Source organism: Durotheca rogersii (genome assembly GCF_024521655.1).
Source record: "Durotheca rogersii strain YMJ 92031201 chromosome Unknown GGS23scaffold_4, whole genome shotgun sequence".
Taxonomy (NCBI): domain Eukaryota; kingdom Fungi; phylum Ascomycota; class Sordariomycetes; order Xylariales; family Xylariaceae; genus Durotheca; species Durotheca rogersii.
In genome coordinates this window covers 2,646,613-2,660,991 of record NW_026251235.1, presented here as the reverse complement: position 1 = coordinate 2,660,991, position 14,379 = coordinate 2,646,613, and the positions used below count along the sequence as shown (strand labels likewise).

The 14,379-nt window shown below is 57.1% G+C and overlaps 6 protein-coding genes across 6 annotated transcripts; 1 reads left to right on the top strand and 5 right to left on the bottom strand.

Annotated features, from left to right (window-relative positions):
• Window positions 1-649: 649 nt before the first annotated feature.
• GGS23DRAFT_384137 (altered inheritance of mitochondria protein 21) lies at window positions 650-4,308 on the bottom strand. Its single transcript, XM_051513462.1, has 3 exons — window positions 4,054-4,308; window positions 2,661-3,589; window positions 650-2,609 (listed from the first exon to the last, which is right to left on the bottom strand). The coding sequence occupies exons 1-3, from the start codon at window positions 4,056-4,058 to the stop codon at window positions 772-774; spliced, it is 2,772 nt and encodes a 923-aa protein (XP_051375078.1). The 5' UTR covers window positions 4,059-4,308; the 3' UTR covers window positions 650-771.
• GGS23DRAFT_556771 (uncharacterized protein) lies at window positions 4,284-5,594 on the top strand (the record flags this gene model as incomplete). Its single annotated transcript, XM_051515668.1, has 2 exons — window positions 4,284-4,306; window positions 4,449-5,594. A coding segment is annotated over exon 2 (362 nt), but the record flags the coding sequence as incomplete, so codon positions are not given.
• Window positions 5,595-7,355: 1,761 nt separating this feature from the next.
• On the bottom strand, window positions 7,356-8,237 carry GGS23DRAFT_556767 (uncharacterized protein). Its single transcript, XM_051515667.1, has one exon. It carries the CDS (start codon window positions 8,113-8,115, stop codon window positions 7,759-7,761), a length of 357 nt encoding a protein of 118 aa, XP_051375076.1. The 5' UTR covers window positions 8,116-8,237; the 3' UTR covers window positions 7,356-7,758.
• Window positions 8,238-8,407: 170 nt separating this feature from the next.
• GGS23DRAFT_384055 (uncharacterized protein) lies at window positions 8,408-9,917 on the bottom strand. Its single transcript, XM_051513461.1, has 5 exons — window positions 9,884-9,917; window positions 9,385-9,782; window positions 9,298-9,313; window positions 8,963-9,061; window positions 8,408-8,878 (listed from the first exon to the last, which is right to left on the bottom strand). The coding sequence occupies exons 2-5, from the start codon at window positions 9,419-9,421 to the stop codon at window positions 8,578-8,580; spliced, it is 453 nt and encodes a 150-aa protein (XP_051375075.1). The 5' UTR covers window positions 9,422-9,782; window positions 9,884-9,917; the 3' UTR covers window positions 8,408-8,577.
• Window positions 9,918-10,358: 441 nt separating this feature from the next.
• GGS23DRAFT_556760 (uncharacterized protein) lies at window positions 10,359-11,123 on the bottom strand. Its single transcript, XM_051515666.1, has 2 exons — window positions 10,948-11,123; window positions 10,359-10,790 (listed from the first exon to the last, which is right to left on the bottom strand). Exons 1-2 carry the CDS (start codon window positions 11,094-11,096, stop codon window positions 10,727-10,729), a joined length of 213 nt encoding a protein of 70 aa, XP_051375074.1. The 5' UTR covers window positions 11,097-11,123; the 3' UTR covers window positions 10,359-10,726.
• GGS23DRAFT_617483 (cytochrome P450) lies at window positions 10,948-13,615 on the bottom strand. Its single transcript, XM_051520875.1, has 2 exons — window positions 12,878-13,615; window positions 10,948-12,779 (listed from the first exon to the last, which is right to left on the bottom strand). The coding sequence occupies exons 1-2, from the start codon at window positions 13,090-13,092 to the stop codon at window positions 11,312-11,314; spliced, it is 1,683 nt and encodes a 560-aa protein (XP_051375073.1). The 5' UTR covers window positions 13,093-13,615; the 3' UTR covers window positions 10,948-11,311.
• Between the last annotated feature and the right edge of the window lie 764 nt (window positions 13,616-14,379).

Below are 14,379 nucleotides of genomic sequence, written 5' to 3'. Positions count from 1 at the left end.
TCAGAGATCTTCCTTTCTCATGAGTCTGCCTACTTGACCGACCGGCTGGTTGGAAGGCTCCTGTATCCTACCGCAACTTGAGCAGAACCCGAGGTGAGTGGAAAAGGAAGAATCGGCCTCTGAGCAGGTTTCTGATGCTTTGGTTTCCCCTGCCGGCTCCTCTATTCTTCTCTTCTCTTCCGACTCTAACCACCTTGCTTGAACCGACCCGAGGATACTAGAGAATACCCCGTGTGGCTCTGTCTGTAGAATCGCCTGTGTCTCTAGACAAAGCCCCAGTCCCTCTCTGGCTTGATCTCTACTTTCATTTATTCTCCTTCGATCCCCCCAAGCTCTTCACTTACTTTTTCTTATATCTTGTTGCTTATTCTCTCTTCTTCCTGTGGAATTGTCGTGGTTTTGCGAAAGAAAAGCCACCTGTATCCATCTACTACGCTTGGCCTCGCAAGAGGATACGCAAGGAGGAAATGAAATACGAGAGCAGTAAGGAACGAAATAGCGGGAGCGGCACGGGAGGGACGTGTCATGGCCTACAGTCTAGGTCCCCGCTGCTTGCTTTTTCTATTATATACCTTCTAAACTTTCTTCCGTTCAATATTCTCCTTCCTAAAAAGAGCGTAATCTGTCGTCCCTAGACTGCCTCGCAGCGCCCTCCTTATATCGAGGCCTCGGTCATCAAACGTGATGTGGGATTGAAGTTAGAACGAAACGTGGTGAGAGCCATTCGTGTACGCTCCCCCTCCCCCTGAGCGGAGAAAAGTAGCTGACCTGTTATTCTTCCACCTCGTCCTTAACGTCTTCAACTTCTAGCACTTGGTCCCCGGATGGTTCCTCCTTGATGGTCTCTTTTAGTATGGGCTCGCCGGCTGTGTTTGTGGCGAGCGTCTTGGTCACTTCTACCGCGTTATCTTCCTCTGCGGTCTCCTTCGGCTTGGCATCGGCTGCCTTGACCTCTGGCGCCCGCTCCGCCTCGGCTTCCACCTTCTTCTGCTCAAGTCGCGGCGCTTCCAAGTTTGGCTCCTCACTCTTAGACTTCTCGGGCTTGGGCTCCGCAGATTTAATTTCTTCTGGCTTGGTCTCTGCGGTTGATGGTAACTTTTCCGGTTCAGAAACGTCCACTTGCACGTTGCCTTCTTCGTCGATGCTCCATAAGGTGCGAGTGAGCGAGAAGGTTAGAAGGGGCTTGTCATTGGCCGCAGACGTAGGCCCAGTCTCCGCGGCGACGCTTGAGCTCACAACCTTAGCAGGGGCTCGTCTCTGAGGACCTCGCGCGCGGCCTTTCCTCGCGTCCGATAGCGGGGCCGTTTCCTTTTCCTCGACTTGTTCCTGGGGCTTGTCTTCCTCCTTCTTAGGGGCCTGCGGGCCTAGCCGTAGACGGTTGTTGAGATCTGACAAGAATCCTGCCTGCAAAGCAGCGATCTTCCCTCCGGCAGGCCTCGCCGGTACCGCGGGCTTCTGCTTCGCTACCGGCTCGGGCTCCTTAGGCTCTGAGGATGGCCTCGAAGGGCGAGCGGGAATTTGAGGTTTCGGGCGGCTAGGAATGACTGGTCTTGGTGCAGACTCCTCTCCCGGTTCCTGCTTCTTAAGACCGACCGAGACGGCGGGTTTCTGTGTCGCTTCCTCGGTGGCCGGCTTCGCCACCTCTTCTTCGTGAGGTTCTTCGGCGGTCTGTGGAGCGGAGACTGTCGTGGTGAACTGTAGAGAATCGGGAGTATCCTCCCAGACGTCTCGACTCGGGAACCGGCGGGCAAGTCCAGGCCGACTGGCAGCCCCCTTGGCTAGGTGCGATTGGTTCTCGACTCGCGAGGCGGCCTTCTGCTGGCGGTGCAGAAAGCTGTCTGGGGTAATCGCTTCCTTCTCGGCGAGTTCCTCTTGTCTCCGAGCGAAGGCTTGAGCCGGGGTCTCTCCGTCTCGTGGGGGCACGTCCGCGACGTGAGCTTGTTCTCTCTGACGAGCTTCTAGTATCTCCGGCGTTGAGACTTCTGCAGTGGAGTACACAGAATTAGGGGGATCCTCCCAGATGTCTCGACTCGGGAATCTCTGGCGGGGTTCCTGTGTTTTGTCGGTCTGGGCCGGAGGCTTTTTGCTGCTCTTGTCATCCTCCGGGAAAAGAGGCTCGTACTCTTCGACATCTTCTAAAGGGGTAGAGCGGATCTCGGGCAGTGGAGGGCTGTAAATGCTCGTTGGTCTGCTGGCGGAGCGACTTCCGGGCTCCTCCATATCGTATACGCTCCCGTGCCGATCTGGCGGAGGCTCGATAGCGGGTTGGAGTTGGTAGGGCGACGTGTCCTTGGCTACTTCGTCGGAGGCTAGAATTGGCTGTGCGTATACTTCCTCAGTGCGCTCGCCTTCGGCGCCGGTCTCATCACCAAATTTAACGGATCCCGTACGCCGACTGGGCTCGTCTACGTGAATGACGTCGTCGTCGCCGAGTACGTTAGCATTGTCGGCAGCCACCTCGGTCGCCGAGGAGCCAGACGTCAAGGAGATTGTGCCTTGCTTGGGAGAGGAAGACGGAGGTCGCGGAGACGCAATGCGCGACGCATACTCCTCAGCGGCTTGAAAGCCGACCTGTTCGCTCGGAGTCCCAATGTATTCGGCATAATCACCTATTACAATCGGTTAGAAGCACTCCAAAGTTCTCTGGCAGTCTGCGTTACCGAAACCAGCACCGCGACTGGCCGTATCCCGGACGATCTTGTTCAGGTCCTCGCTGCTCATAGCGTAGTCGCGTACGCGGCCGTGGAGAGGGTTGTAGCGCTCCTTCTGAAGTATTTCGGGGTGTTTCTCATAGTATGCTTTGTCGAGCTTGTCGGTGGACGTAACACCATGTCCGTGGAGCCCGTAGACGTCGGACGGAAGATCGCCGAACCCGCCTCGGGAAGCCGCCCTAGCGTGATGTCGGGCGGCTTTTGCCGGGTCCGGGGAGGGAGCTTGGACATCGCCGGCGTTGGCCAGCATAGGGACCCTCCGCCCGATCTCGGGAATCCCGTGCTCGTCCTCGATATAGGAATCGCTCTGGTGGGAGAGCTGGCTCGCGGTACTCGGTTTCTTCCTGAGGGTCATACCCGCCTGGGTCTGGTCCTCGTGGGACGGACGCCCGATGCCAAACGCGGCAGCTCTTTCGGAATCTGTACGGGTAACGGCGGCAACGCGCTGCTTGGCGCTCTGGGCGGGCATGGTCGGCTTCGGAGCATGAAGCTTGAGGTCCTCGCCGACGGTGCGGGTTTGCTCGGGGGAACCGGACGACCGACGGGGAGCTTCCAAGGCGGCGCCCAGCTCCTCGATCGCAACAGCATATTCCCGACCTTCCTCACCCACGCTAGGCATCTCGACGCTAGTGGAACGTTCCAACTCGTGGCCTAGGCGAGTAGCGCTCAGCCGATGGGGATCGGGGCTCTTCGAAGCAAAGGCGCCTTCGTTCAACGGTGAGGGAGCAAAACGGTCTGGGTTGGGGGAGACGGAGCGATTGAAGCGGCGAGTAGGACGAGGGGGAATGACGGGCCCGGAGGCTGTACTGTCGTTCTCCCCTGTCTTTGCCGGACGGGGAGGGATAGCCGGAACGGATGACATGGTGGCGGCAGACATGCTGAACAAAGAAGGAAATGCAGAGGTGTTGGTTAGCTCGGGTGCTCGAAACGATTGCAATTCACGTGCGGTGGGTGACAGTGTGGCCTAAAATAGCAGTCGACGAAAGGAAGTGTCAGCAACGAGAAGCGAGGAATGAATGGAAAGCTTGAAGACGATCTAGAGGGAGCTAAGGAAGGGGGGGGGGGAAGGGGATGGCGACGAGGGCAAAGTCGAGGAGAAAAACTTATAAGTGGCATATGTACATGTGTGTAGAAGCTGGGTCGGTTTACCTGCCTTTGGTGATAAATTTAGCTGCCGTACGCGGAAAGGTTTTACTAGAAGAACCCACACGCACACGAGCTTCTCTTCCCTCTTCCTCGGGCAGCTGCTTTTCTCGTACGGGCCCCCCTCATATATTGTAGGGTATGTAGGTAGGTGTAGGTGTGTGTAGGGAGGGACTTGGGGGTTCCGCATACAACGTACCGCATAAAGCACAAAACACAGGAATTGCTGGTCGAGGCGGTTGGATGATTTGGCAGCAGGCCCAGCTCGGCCAATTCAGCCAATTCCACAGCAGGAGACTTGTCGGGTGATAGTTGGATAGACTGGACCTGACTGGCCGGATGTGGACCGTGGGTGTGGGATATGCAGATTCGATATATCGAAATGCCTGTGAGAAGGGGACGGTCGACCGGTTTTCTATGATTTGGCACGGCCTAGTCGTCGGCACCAGTTCCTGGTCTCCTCCTCGGTCTCCATGTAGTTAGCTCCCGATCGCGGTTATCATGCGGTGAGGCAGCCGAGACGATAGGAACAGGACAGAATCGTTACTGTTGGCACGCAAGGAGGGGTGGGGCAGGAAAAAAAATGAGACGGACAGCTGGTTAGCTAGCTAGCTCTAGCTAGCAAGCTGTAGCAGGTAATAATAATGACAGTAAGAGGAATCATGCGAAGGTATTGGTGTCGTGATAAGCTAGCCATGTGCGTGCAGATGCATCCCAGCACGTATGAGCACCAGAGGCGTCTGGATCGGTGTGCCGTGTATGTTATATGCAGGCATGCAGGTATCACGGTATAGTGGGCGATGTGGGTGAGACACTGCAAACAGACTTGTCGTCCCTCTTCTCCCCCTCTAGCTTCTACCTCCTCTGTGATATAGGTATGTGAAAGGGGGAGGCGGACCGGTCAAGGCCACGACCTTCTCTTACAACACTCGCTCACTCGCTCGCTCTTCTCGACACGGGAAAACGGAAAAGGAGGGAAGGGGAGGGACAGCGACGAAGCACGGGCGAATGCTAAGTGGACCGGCAAAGACCATGTATGCTAAAGTGTATCGCGAGGGGGTTCCCCCCAAGCCGCCAGGGAGCAAGACGGGCGATTCTTGTCTGGGTCGGCGACTTACTTGGATCTTCGTCAGCTGATTGGCCGGCGTGCAGAGGGAGGACCGGGGCAGGCCAGGTAAGGTTGGGTCAGCAGGATTGCCTCGATCTCGATTGGCAACGGATAGCGCTCTTCTGGGTGCTGGTCGTCGCTCGAGTTCGTCTCGCCGTCTTCTCGTATGTATTTATAGTCGAAAAGAGGAGAGAGATGTGGTCTTCTCGAAACCAAAGAAAAATCTTGACCTTGCCAGGAAATCTTGACCTTGCCAGGGGACCGGATTCGCCCGCGGGTGATGTAAGTAGGTAAGTGTCGATGGCAGGATTTATCCAGCCGTCACCCACAAATTAATGCGCAAAATGCAACAAAGGGGGTTCTCGCAATTGCTCCTTCTGTCTTGGAGCTAGGACTCGAGAGGGGTGGTGGAGGTCGAAGGTACGTAGGAGGTGTAATGTTATATAACACCTAGGTGCAAATCGGTGCGTATGCTAGTATAAGGGCAGCTCAGCGTTCGACTCAGGTCCGGCTCGACTGGGGAGCCTACTTAGGTAACTGGGCCGTTGTAGCGTTATACCGGCAGTGCTGCCGTCGGGAGTCGTGATGATGAGACTGAAGATATATGAGTACGCATGGGACTGGATAGGCGGGCGGTTAGGAAGGACTCCCGACTTATATATACCTACCTGTTAGATCAGGTACCTACCTCCTACATGTACCTACATACATGGCTAAGGTACCTGGGTGTATATATCTAGGTACCTCAGGTAGATACCTTCTCTGTGCGGACTGTGGTCGGTATCGTGAGATTCACCTTGCGTTTCCCCTCCTCCTGTCTCCAGAGCCTCCATCCTCTCTAACCAACGGCTCTCCCTGCGCGTAGCTACAGGTGCTGTACCGCGCCGGTACCTCAGCTGCCTACCTTGTCTACGCACATACATACGGATACGTCTATGTACCTACCTTTATCCCCTTTCCGTATCACCCATAAACCATGTAAATGAGGGGTACCGTTTCCGGCTTGATGCATATTGCCTTACATGCCTAGATTTGGTCCTATACAACCCAAATCCGAAACACGAAATTCGATGGGACGCCAATGCCTGACATCCAGAAAGTTATTCCTCGTCGAGCGATGCGTGTAGGTGTCCGAAAAGCCTCGCAACGTAACCATTCCAGCACGACATCGCAATTACCTCTCTCGACAGCGGTTCTCCTCCTCTTACCAGGTACCTATTTCTACATAATACGCGCGGAGGTGTCCAGAGGAGGTAGGTAGGTGGGTACTTTGAACCGTCGGTTTAGGAATACAGACAGGAACGGAGCCAGACGCCTCCTAGCGATCGATCTACTGACGCTACGCATGACTTGGTGTGATCTGCAATGTCGCTCGCAAGGCACCGCGACACATGCTGAGACTTCTCGAACGGCTCCTTGTTGTCGTCTCCCACCCTCGTCCCGAAAATTCCCAACGGGCGCGACTATCCAGGTAGTACATGCAGATCGCTGTCCCAGGTTTCTTCACCCCCTGCGGGAAACCTGCGGGAAAGGTGGAGTTGACGCATTTCACGCATCGTTGTCTTCGGCCTCGTCTTCGGGCGAGAGAGAGTTGCCCCAGAATTCGAATCGTCACGGAGGCGAGTCTATCGCTCGCCACTTAGGGGAATGGTCTCTCGCCGGGTTTGTTAAAGTGACCATGTGGGACGTATTTACTCACCACTGTGTTGATCACGGCCTTAGAGGATGCAGGTAGGTACAGGTAGATAAGCTAACATAGCGAAGACTACCAAGTAGCGCTGTTAGGAATCGAACCTATCCTTCGTTAAGTAACCTACTGATCTCAGGTATTCATGGTCAATACGAGGGAAGTATAGGCTCAGGTACCCACATCTGACAGCTTCCCAAATCGCCCTGGTATGAGTACGCCCTGGGCCGGCAATGCGTTTGCAGGTTGGGTAAGGCGTGCTCCCTCGATCGCCTCAAGTGCCTGATCATTACGTATGTTCGGTGATTCGTCCCACTGCCTTAGATATCTCACCTAACTTTTCCACGTAGCCCCTATGAAAAAGTAGGAGACGTCCTACCTGCCGGGGGTTACCATCTCCTCCCATGATAGCCGAGCTATCCCTAGATCCTACATGCGATATTCCCATTACAAATTAGGAGGTAGCATCCGCCTGCTAGCATATCTGCAACGCCCATGTCCGCATAGTCGCACTTTAATGCCGACAGGAAAGGCGAGGCAAGGTGGGTTGGGTGACAGCAATGACGGCATCGCGTCACATCTCATCCTCCGCGATCTTAGCCTTACCTACCTCGCTTTACCACTTGCCTATCTAGGGACCTGTGTATACATGATGGACGCTATATAAACCACCCAGCGTTGAATCAAACAGAGCAGATGGCCTTCCCCATGTCCGAGAAAGAGGAGCTATGTCGGTTACCTGATCCGATCTAGACTCTCTCCGGGGCCTCCTCCCGGGCCTCCCCCCAGCCATCCCGAGCCCAAAAAACTTTAACCGGAAAGGCGGGTCCGATCTAACTACGTAAGCAGTTGAGGGGGGGAGGTTAGGTAATTGTGAGGCAGGCTGGCTGGCCTCCATGCGCAGGTCTAGATAGAGAGCAGGTAGACTTAAGAGGCCGCTCTAACAGAGGTTCGCTCGAGTCTAGAAGGGGGGAGCACGCAATCGACCCTGAGGGATCCGGGCCTTGGGCACCGGCCTGTCTGTACCTCCTCGGCCCGCTCGAACCCTGCGGATCACTGGGGAGCCTAATTCAGCTCTCTTCTCGAACGAAGGTTGGCTGTGTAGGGGCTTAAGCAGCTACTATCGTAAAACCTGGTAGCTGGCTAGCAATCTCGCTTAAATGTACTTCTATAGGTAGGCACGGCACAGAAGGCCAGCCCATACTCCAGGTAGGCGAATGGCGTAGATATCTTACCCACGTACCTATACCACTATAGACTCCGGCGCCTGGGAAGGGGAGAATGAGCAAAGTGGGAGAAGATATTGAGTCGAGCCCTGAGAGTCGAGGGATAATACATAGGAAGGGGGTAGACGAGTCCATACTATCATCATCTCGGGGGGCACCTACACATACACACACACACCAAGAGAGAGAGAGAGAGATGAAACCGTGGTTTTTATTTTCCCCTTTCCTGTCTACTTCCATTTCGTTTAAAACGACACCAGCACCGGACCAGACTGGGGTATCGTTTTTTTTTTTTTCCATTCTGGACGCGGGCTTACAGGACACGGGGTCAAGAACAATCAGCAGCCATATTGCTCGCGTCATATTCCGGTACGCCGTACCCCTGAACCGAGTCAAAATAAGGACGAAAAGATAATGCCAACGTCCATTTCACCCCTCTACACCAGTAAAAGGGAGCGGGCGAACCGAGGTCCAAATCAGTACTCCGTTCCTAAGAAATAGCCTCCCTCGTCTTCATTCCTCTTTCCTGCCTCTCTCCACCTTCTTCTTTCCTCGTCGTGCGCACAGATTCGGAGACTCGTCAATCACACATTATCCTCTCCTCTCACCCCTCTCCGTGGGAAGCGAGGCCAATTCGTGTACGGCCGTCCCTGAACTCGAGGTGGTCGGCTCGCCCCGCCGTACCGCCAGCCGCTAGCTAGATCATACGATCATCTGGGCCACGCCGGCGCCGCCTAGGGTCTTGCTGCCGACGAAGGCCTGGCCCTTGATACCAGCAAGGGCATAGCAGAGGGCGGTGATGGTGAGGACGACGGCGGCGGCGATCAGGCTACTGGCGGTGACGGCGAGGCTGACCCATTGGATGATGGCCATGACGCCGTAGGTAGCGGCACGCATGTAGTTGGTCGAGACCTTGCGGATGGCGGCATCGAACGCGGCCGAGGTAGGGCAGATTCGGAGCAGGAGGGGAACCTCGATGAAGAGGATGATGAAGAAGGACACGCTGCGGCGCAGGTCAGCTTCCCCGGCGGGGGGTTTCCACGGCTCGCGACCACGACCATCGTCATCGGGATCGGGGTAAACTTACAGGGCGAAGATGGCAAAGATGATGAGAAGGAAATGAAAGAGGTTAAAGAGGTTGGCGATGCCCAGCGCAAAGCACAGGATCATGGACAGGATGCCGAGCCTATAGGAATGCCGAGCGACGAGTTAGCTAGCTGTTCACGGCGGAGAGGAGACAGTGAGGACGATCTGATTTCTATCGACTCTGCTGGGCTCGGCCGGCGTTTCGGCGCATGGTATAAGAAATGATAGCATATGATAGGCCCTTTGGTATGATCGGTAGTCGCAAAGAATACCCTAGCGGTCCCCGAAACCGAAAAGTGGCGGAGGATGAGAATGTTTACTTGGGGGGGGGCTCACCATTGTCCATAGATACCTAATTACGCTGTCATCAGTGATCTCGGCCTCGCCTATCGCTTGGAGTTGAATCGGCAAAGGGCCACCTACTGAAGTTCCTCGTCGCAAACTCTTCCTTGAGCGACATGTTGAGTGGAAGAAGTGTGGCTAGTCTTGGACTGCTGATACTAGACAAGGGGTTGTCGTCGAGGTAAAACAGAAGCCGAGGGCGGCAAGGACGGACAGACTAATGGGGACGGCGTGGGCGGTCGATAATGCGGATGCGATGGCGTGGTGGGATCTAGAGGCAAAGGTGTTCGTTACTGGGCCTCGTCGGTCGTACTCGTACTAGCAGCAGCTCTTTTTTCTTCTTTTGTTCTCGCAACGAAGCGTCTCGGACGTTCGGATGTTAGGCGGGAGGTCGTGCGGGTGCGGATGCGTGTATGGGTAAGTGTACGGAGATGCGTATGGGCGAGAGGACAGCGAAACAGGAGAGCGTCACTAGGAGGCTGAGGTTGTTGGTGGTTGGGAGATGATGGGGAGGTTTTGTGTCTGCGAGGTCGAATCCCAGGTGATGATGGACGGATGGAGGAGGTACATACGCACCTACCTAACGGTCTGACAAGTGTACGTAGGAAGCAGGCTTGGAGGGGGTTGTGCTAGTAGAGGTACCTGAAGGTACCTATCGTATATAAGTTGGGTTTGTACAGATGTATACAAGAACAAGCAGAGCAGAACCATGGAGCAGAAACGAACCAATTGGGACGGGCCAGGGAAGCTGGAGTGGGTCATGCTACTGTCATTGTCCAGCAACTTGTCGCCCGCTGTTATCCCATATTGATGTAGCCACAGGTACCTCTAGATACACGGGCAGCATCGCATAGAAAAGGGCCTCTCATGTGGATGAGCCTTACCTAGGTACCTTAGGTACCTAGCCAAGGGATGCGTAAGCCACACTGAGCAACGTCAGCGTTCTGCCGGGAGCCAATCACCTCTTCTAAGGATACCTAATAGGCACTCATCTTAGGTTACCTGCCTGCCGGTAAGGTACCTCTAAGCCTCGTATCCAGGTACCCAACTCAGGTAGCTTAGGTGAGTGACGTTCGCATGCTTCCTGCGAATTCTCACGATACCTACCCACGAAACACCCCGGATAGAAGAGGATAGCGCATAACTCGTTATCCATAGTATCCCCCGCCCGTCTCTCTGGATCCGGGCCACGAAGTGCAGACTCCCGCTGCCATGTACGGCCCCCGGCCACGCGTGCTAAGTCCCTGTAGATGCGACGCCAGAGTGCCGGTAGCCGACTAGGTCCACTCTCCTCCCTCTCTGGCCCCTTTTCGTTCGTTGGTCCTTCGTCTGCTATATGCTACGCTATAGGCGCCCGTCCGGTGAGCGGTCGCGCATCCCGTCTCCCTCACTGCGGTCCCTTGGTTCCCCTGCCTATATCTACCTACGTACACACGCACATACGTGTGCCTCTAGTATGCCATTGGCACCTAGGCGGATCACCTGCGGTGCGTGCTTCTCCTTCGTCCCAGTAAGCTTACGCGTCCTGTCGCCGCTGTCGGGACATAATGAAGCTGCCTAAGTACCTAGTTGCCAACGTTGTGCCTGTGCGATCACTGCCTGCTAGGCAACGAAACACTCACATACAGACGTACCTAGGTATAGGTACTCATATATCTACATAACCGACGATCTGCGGCGGGATCGCAACTACACGTCACGAGTGACAGGGTAGGAAAGCACCCGAATTTCTGGAACCATGTGTGGTTTGCGGCTAGTGATCGAGATCGTCCTATGAGGAGACATAGACGCATTCTTATAGAGTGTCATCGATATAGTAGGTATGGCTTGCAACATCCCAAGTCTTCGCCGACAATACGGCTCTTATTATTATCTCACATCTCATCCCATAAAATACATAGCTCCATCTTCATCCTAGTTACCATTACCACAATTACCGTAAGCACCTCCGCACTCATCCTGCCCCTTTCCCCCTTCGTCTTACCCCCACTCCCCTCCCCCCCTTTAATCACAAGACAAACTCCACGTCGAGCCCTCCGGCCGCGAACCCGTCCGCCCGCTCCGAGATCACTACTTCAACCGGCCGCACGGGCTCCAGCACGTGCACCGGCAGCACGCCGTCGTTCTTCCGCGGGACCTCGATCGGCCCTCCGTCCGGCGCCCTCGCGTCGAACTGCAGCACCACGAGCGCGACGAGCGCCAGGATCTCGTTCGTCGCGAAGTGGCGCCCGGGGCACAGCGTCTTGCCGCCGCCGAAGGCCCGGAACGCGGCGGGGTGGACCTTGTTCTTGTTCCTCTTCTTCGCCTCCGCCTCCGGGCCCTCCAGGAACCGCCGGTGGTCGAACGCGGCCGCGTCCGCGCCCCAGATCCGCGCGTCCGCGTGCATCACGCCGCCGGCGACCTGCACGACCGCGCCGCGCCGCAGCCAGTGCCGCCCGGCGAGCAGCGTGTCCTCGCGCACGAGCCGCGTCGAGTACGTGTCGGAGCCGAGCCGCAGGCACTCGCGGTACGTCGCGGCGAGCGCGGGGCAGCGGTCGCGCAGCGCCGCGATGCTGAGGCGCCGCCGGCTCCCGCCCCCTTCTTCCTCGGCCGGCTCCAGCGCCGCCTCCACCTCGCGCCGCGCCGCCGCCAGCAGCGCCGCGTCGGCGTACGCGTGCGCCAGCACCCAGAACGCCGTCGTGGTCGCGTTGACGATGCCGGCGAACAGGAACGACAGCTCCTCGCGCGCGACCGCGCCCAGCGCCCAGCCGTGCGCCAGCGCGATCGCCACGCGCCGCCGCACGATCGCCGAGCAGCCCGGCCCGTCCTCCGCCTCGTCGCCCGTGAGGTGCTCCCCGCGCGCGAGGTACGTCTCGAGCGCCGCGACGAGCCGCTCGCGCCCGGCGTGCGCGCGCCGCGCCGTCGCCGCCGGCCACACGCCCGCCAGCAGCCCGCCCAGCCCGCCGTCGAAGTCCCAGAACGCGTCCGCCAGCGACGCGTCCGCCGCCACCGGGTTCCGCGCCCCGTACAGCGAGCGCGCCGTCGAGCGCGTCACGAGCCCGCGGACCCACGCCAGCAGGTCGGCGCGCGCGGCGGCGGGGCGGTGCGGCGGGTCGAGCGCGGTGGCCCGCCACGTGCCGATCTCGTCGCGCAGGTCCCGCGCCGCGCGCAGGCTCAGCCGCCCGAGGTACGCGCCGGGCGCCAGCTGCGCCGTCACCATGTCCTGGATGTCGGTGAGGAAGCCCCTCGCGCGCGGGGGGCCGGCGGCGGCGGTGGTCGCGGGCAGGTCGAGGTCGTCGTCGATGCGGCGCCGCGCGATCGCGACCGAGGCCGCGTCGAGCCCGAGCACGCGCCGCGTGAGCTCCGGGACGAGCGGCAGGAACGACAGCGCGCGCGGCGCCCGCTGCACCGCCGCCGCCAGGCCTGGGTCCGTCACGATGTACAGCCGCGACCCGGGCACGGGCAGCGTGAAGATCGGCAGGTCCGGGCGGCGGATGCTGGCGCGCGCGTGAGCGAGAGCCGGGGAGATGGGATGGGTGGTTGGGAGGAAAGGGGAAAAGGAGGGGGTGGGGGGACGTGGAGATAGAGGACTCACCCTAGGTTCTTCACGTATCTGCCGCCGAATATCGCCATTCCGAGTACGTGGCCCACGAGCGGGACGGCGGGCGCCACGACCTCGGGCTCGCGGGGGTCGAGCTTGCGCGAGGAAAGGTACAGCGCGAAGGCGTACAGCGCGGTTAGCGCGAGGAGGATCCCCGCAGCTGATGGCGGCCACCACGACTCCAGTGGGAGGAGGTTTGCGAAGGCCATGGCGTGGATGGATAGATACGTGGGTAAAAGTGTCGGTCTAGTCTCCGAGTTGTCGGTTGGTTGCTCGAAAAGGGCACTTCGGCGCGTTTATGGATGATGGACGATCCGGGTGATGCGCATTTATCTGGCTTCTCTTGGGGGGAATGCGGATTCAGACGGGTTCATAGCGTGCCTTCTAGACACGGATGGTGGTTGGCACTTATAAGACGGAAAGTGAGTCAGTCAATCACCTCTCACACCTATGGCTTTGCATTAGCCATTATATGCATCGGCACCGACGCGGCTCATTAAACGTAGGTAGGTAATCGGTCCTAGCTGCTCAGCAGGCGGAATGGACTCGGCGACTAGTGAGGGTCAAGATCGAATAGAACCGCAACTCTTTCTCAGCGATGTGATCGTGTACATGTAGCGTGGCCTTTTGTGAGAAATCGCTGCCGCAAGAGAAACTTCTCAGGCTGCGTTTTCGCCTCGTAACAATATCACAAAGGCGTAGCCAATGAAGAATGGAAGAAACGTGCAGGCAGGTTACTTACAGACAGGTGATGCAATGCTACCTACGATGTGCCCGGTAGTTCGGATTCTCTTGGATCTTTAGGCTATTAAATTAATGTATAAGGTACTCCGGTTCCCGTCGTCTCGAGGCCGAGGTGATCGATAGTTAGTTGATCCTGGGGAGAGTGCCGATTTAGCCACGGAAAAAAAAAGACAGGTATTCTTCTTATTCTATAAGTAGACGTCGTTTTGCGAGTGCTGATCTCCCTGATCTCTCCATCCTAACGTGACATCGACAAGGGTCCCCGCAACGGCAACCACTTCGAGCCAGCGCGTCGGCGAGCCAATTAGACATGGGGAATTGAGCAGCGTGAGTTGGCTTACGGCTGGCCTTTCGTGCTGCCAGTACGGTGCCTCGCCAGGGGTAAGTCATCCCGGAGGGGGAAGAAGAAGACGTATATCTAGAAATAGGTGGCGGGAGCAGACCTAAATATATGTATTAGGATACCAGCGCTACGACATCTACCTACTCTTCTACGTAACAAAACCTTGTCGTAAGTTCCAATGCCGGGGTCGTGTGCATAGATTTAAGCCACCAAACCACTACCAAGATAACCGCCGTTGTCGTCGTCGGAATAAATAGAGGGCGATAAGGGGAAAATAACAGAGTAGCAAAGCGGCGACTCCGAGTTGCCCCCTCTATTCACACCCCCAAACTCACCGGGTGGTAGCCATGTGCCTAGCTTAGTTTTAAGGCAGTTGGCGTGAAATGTGCTGGGTGGCGAGGTATAGTTT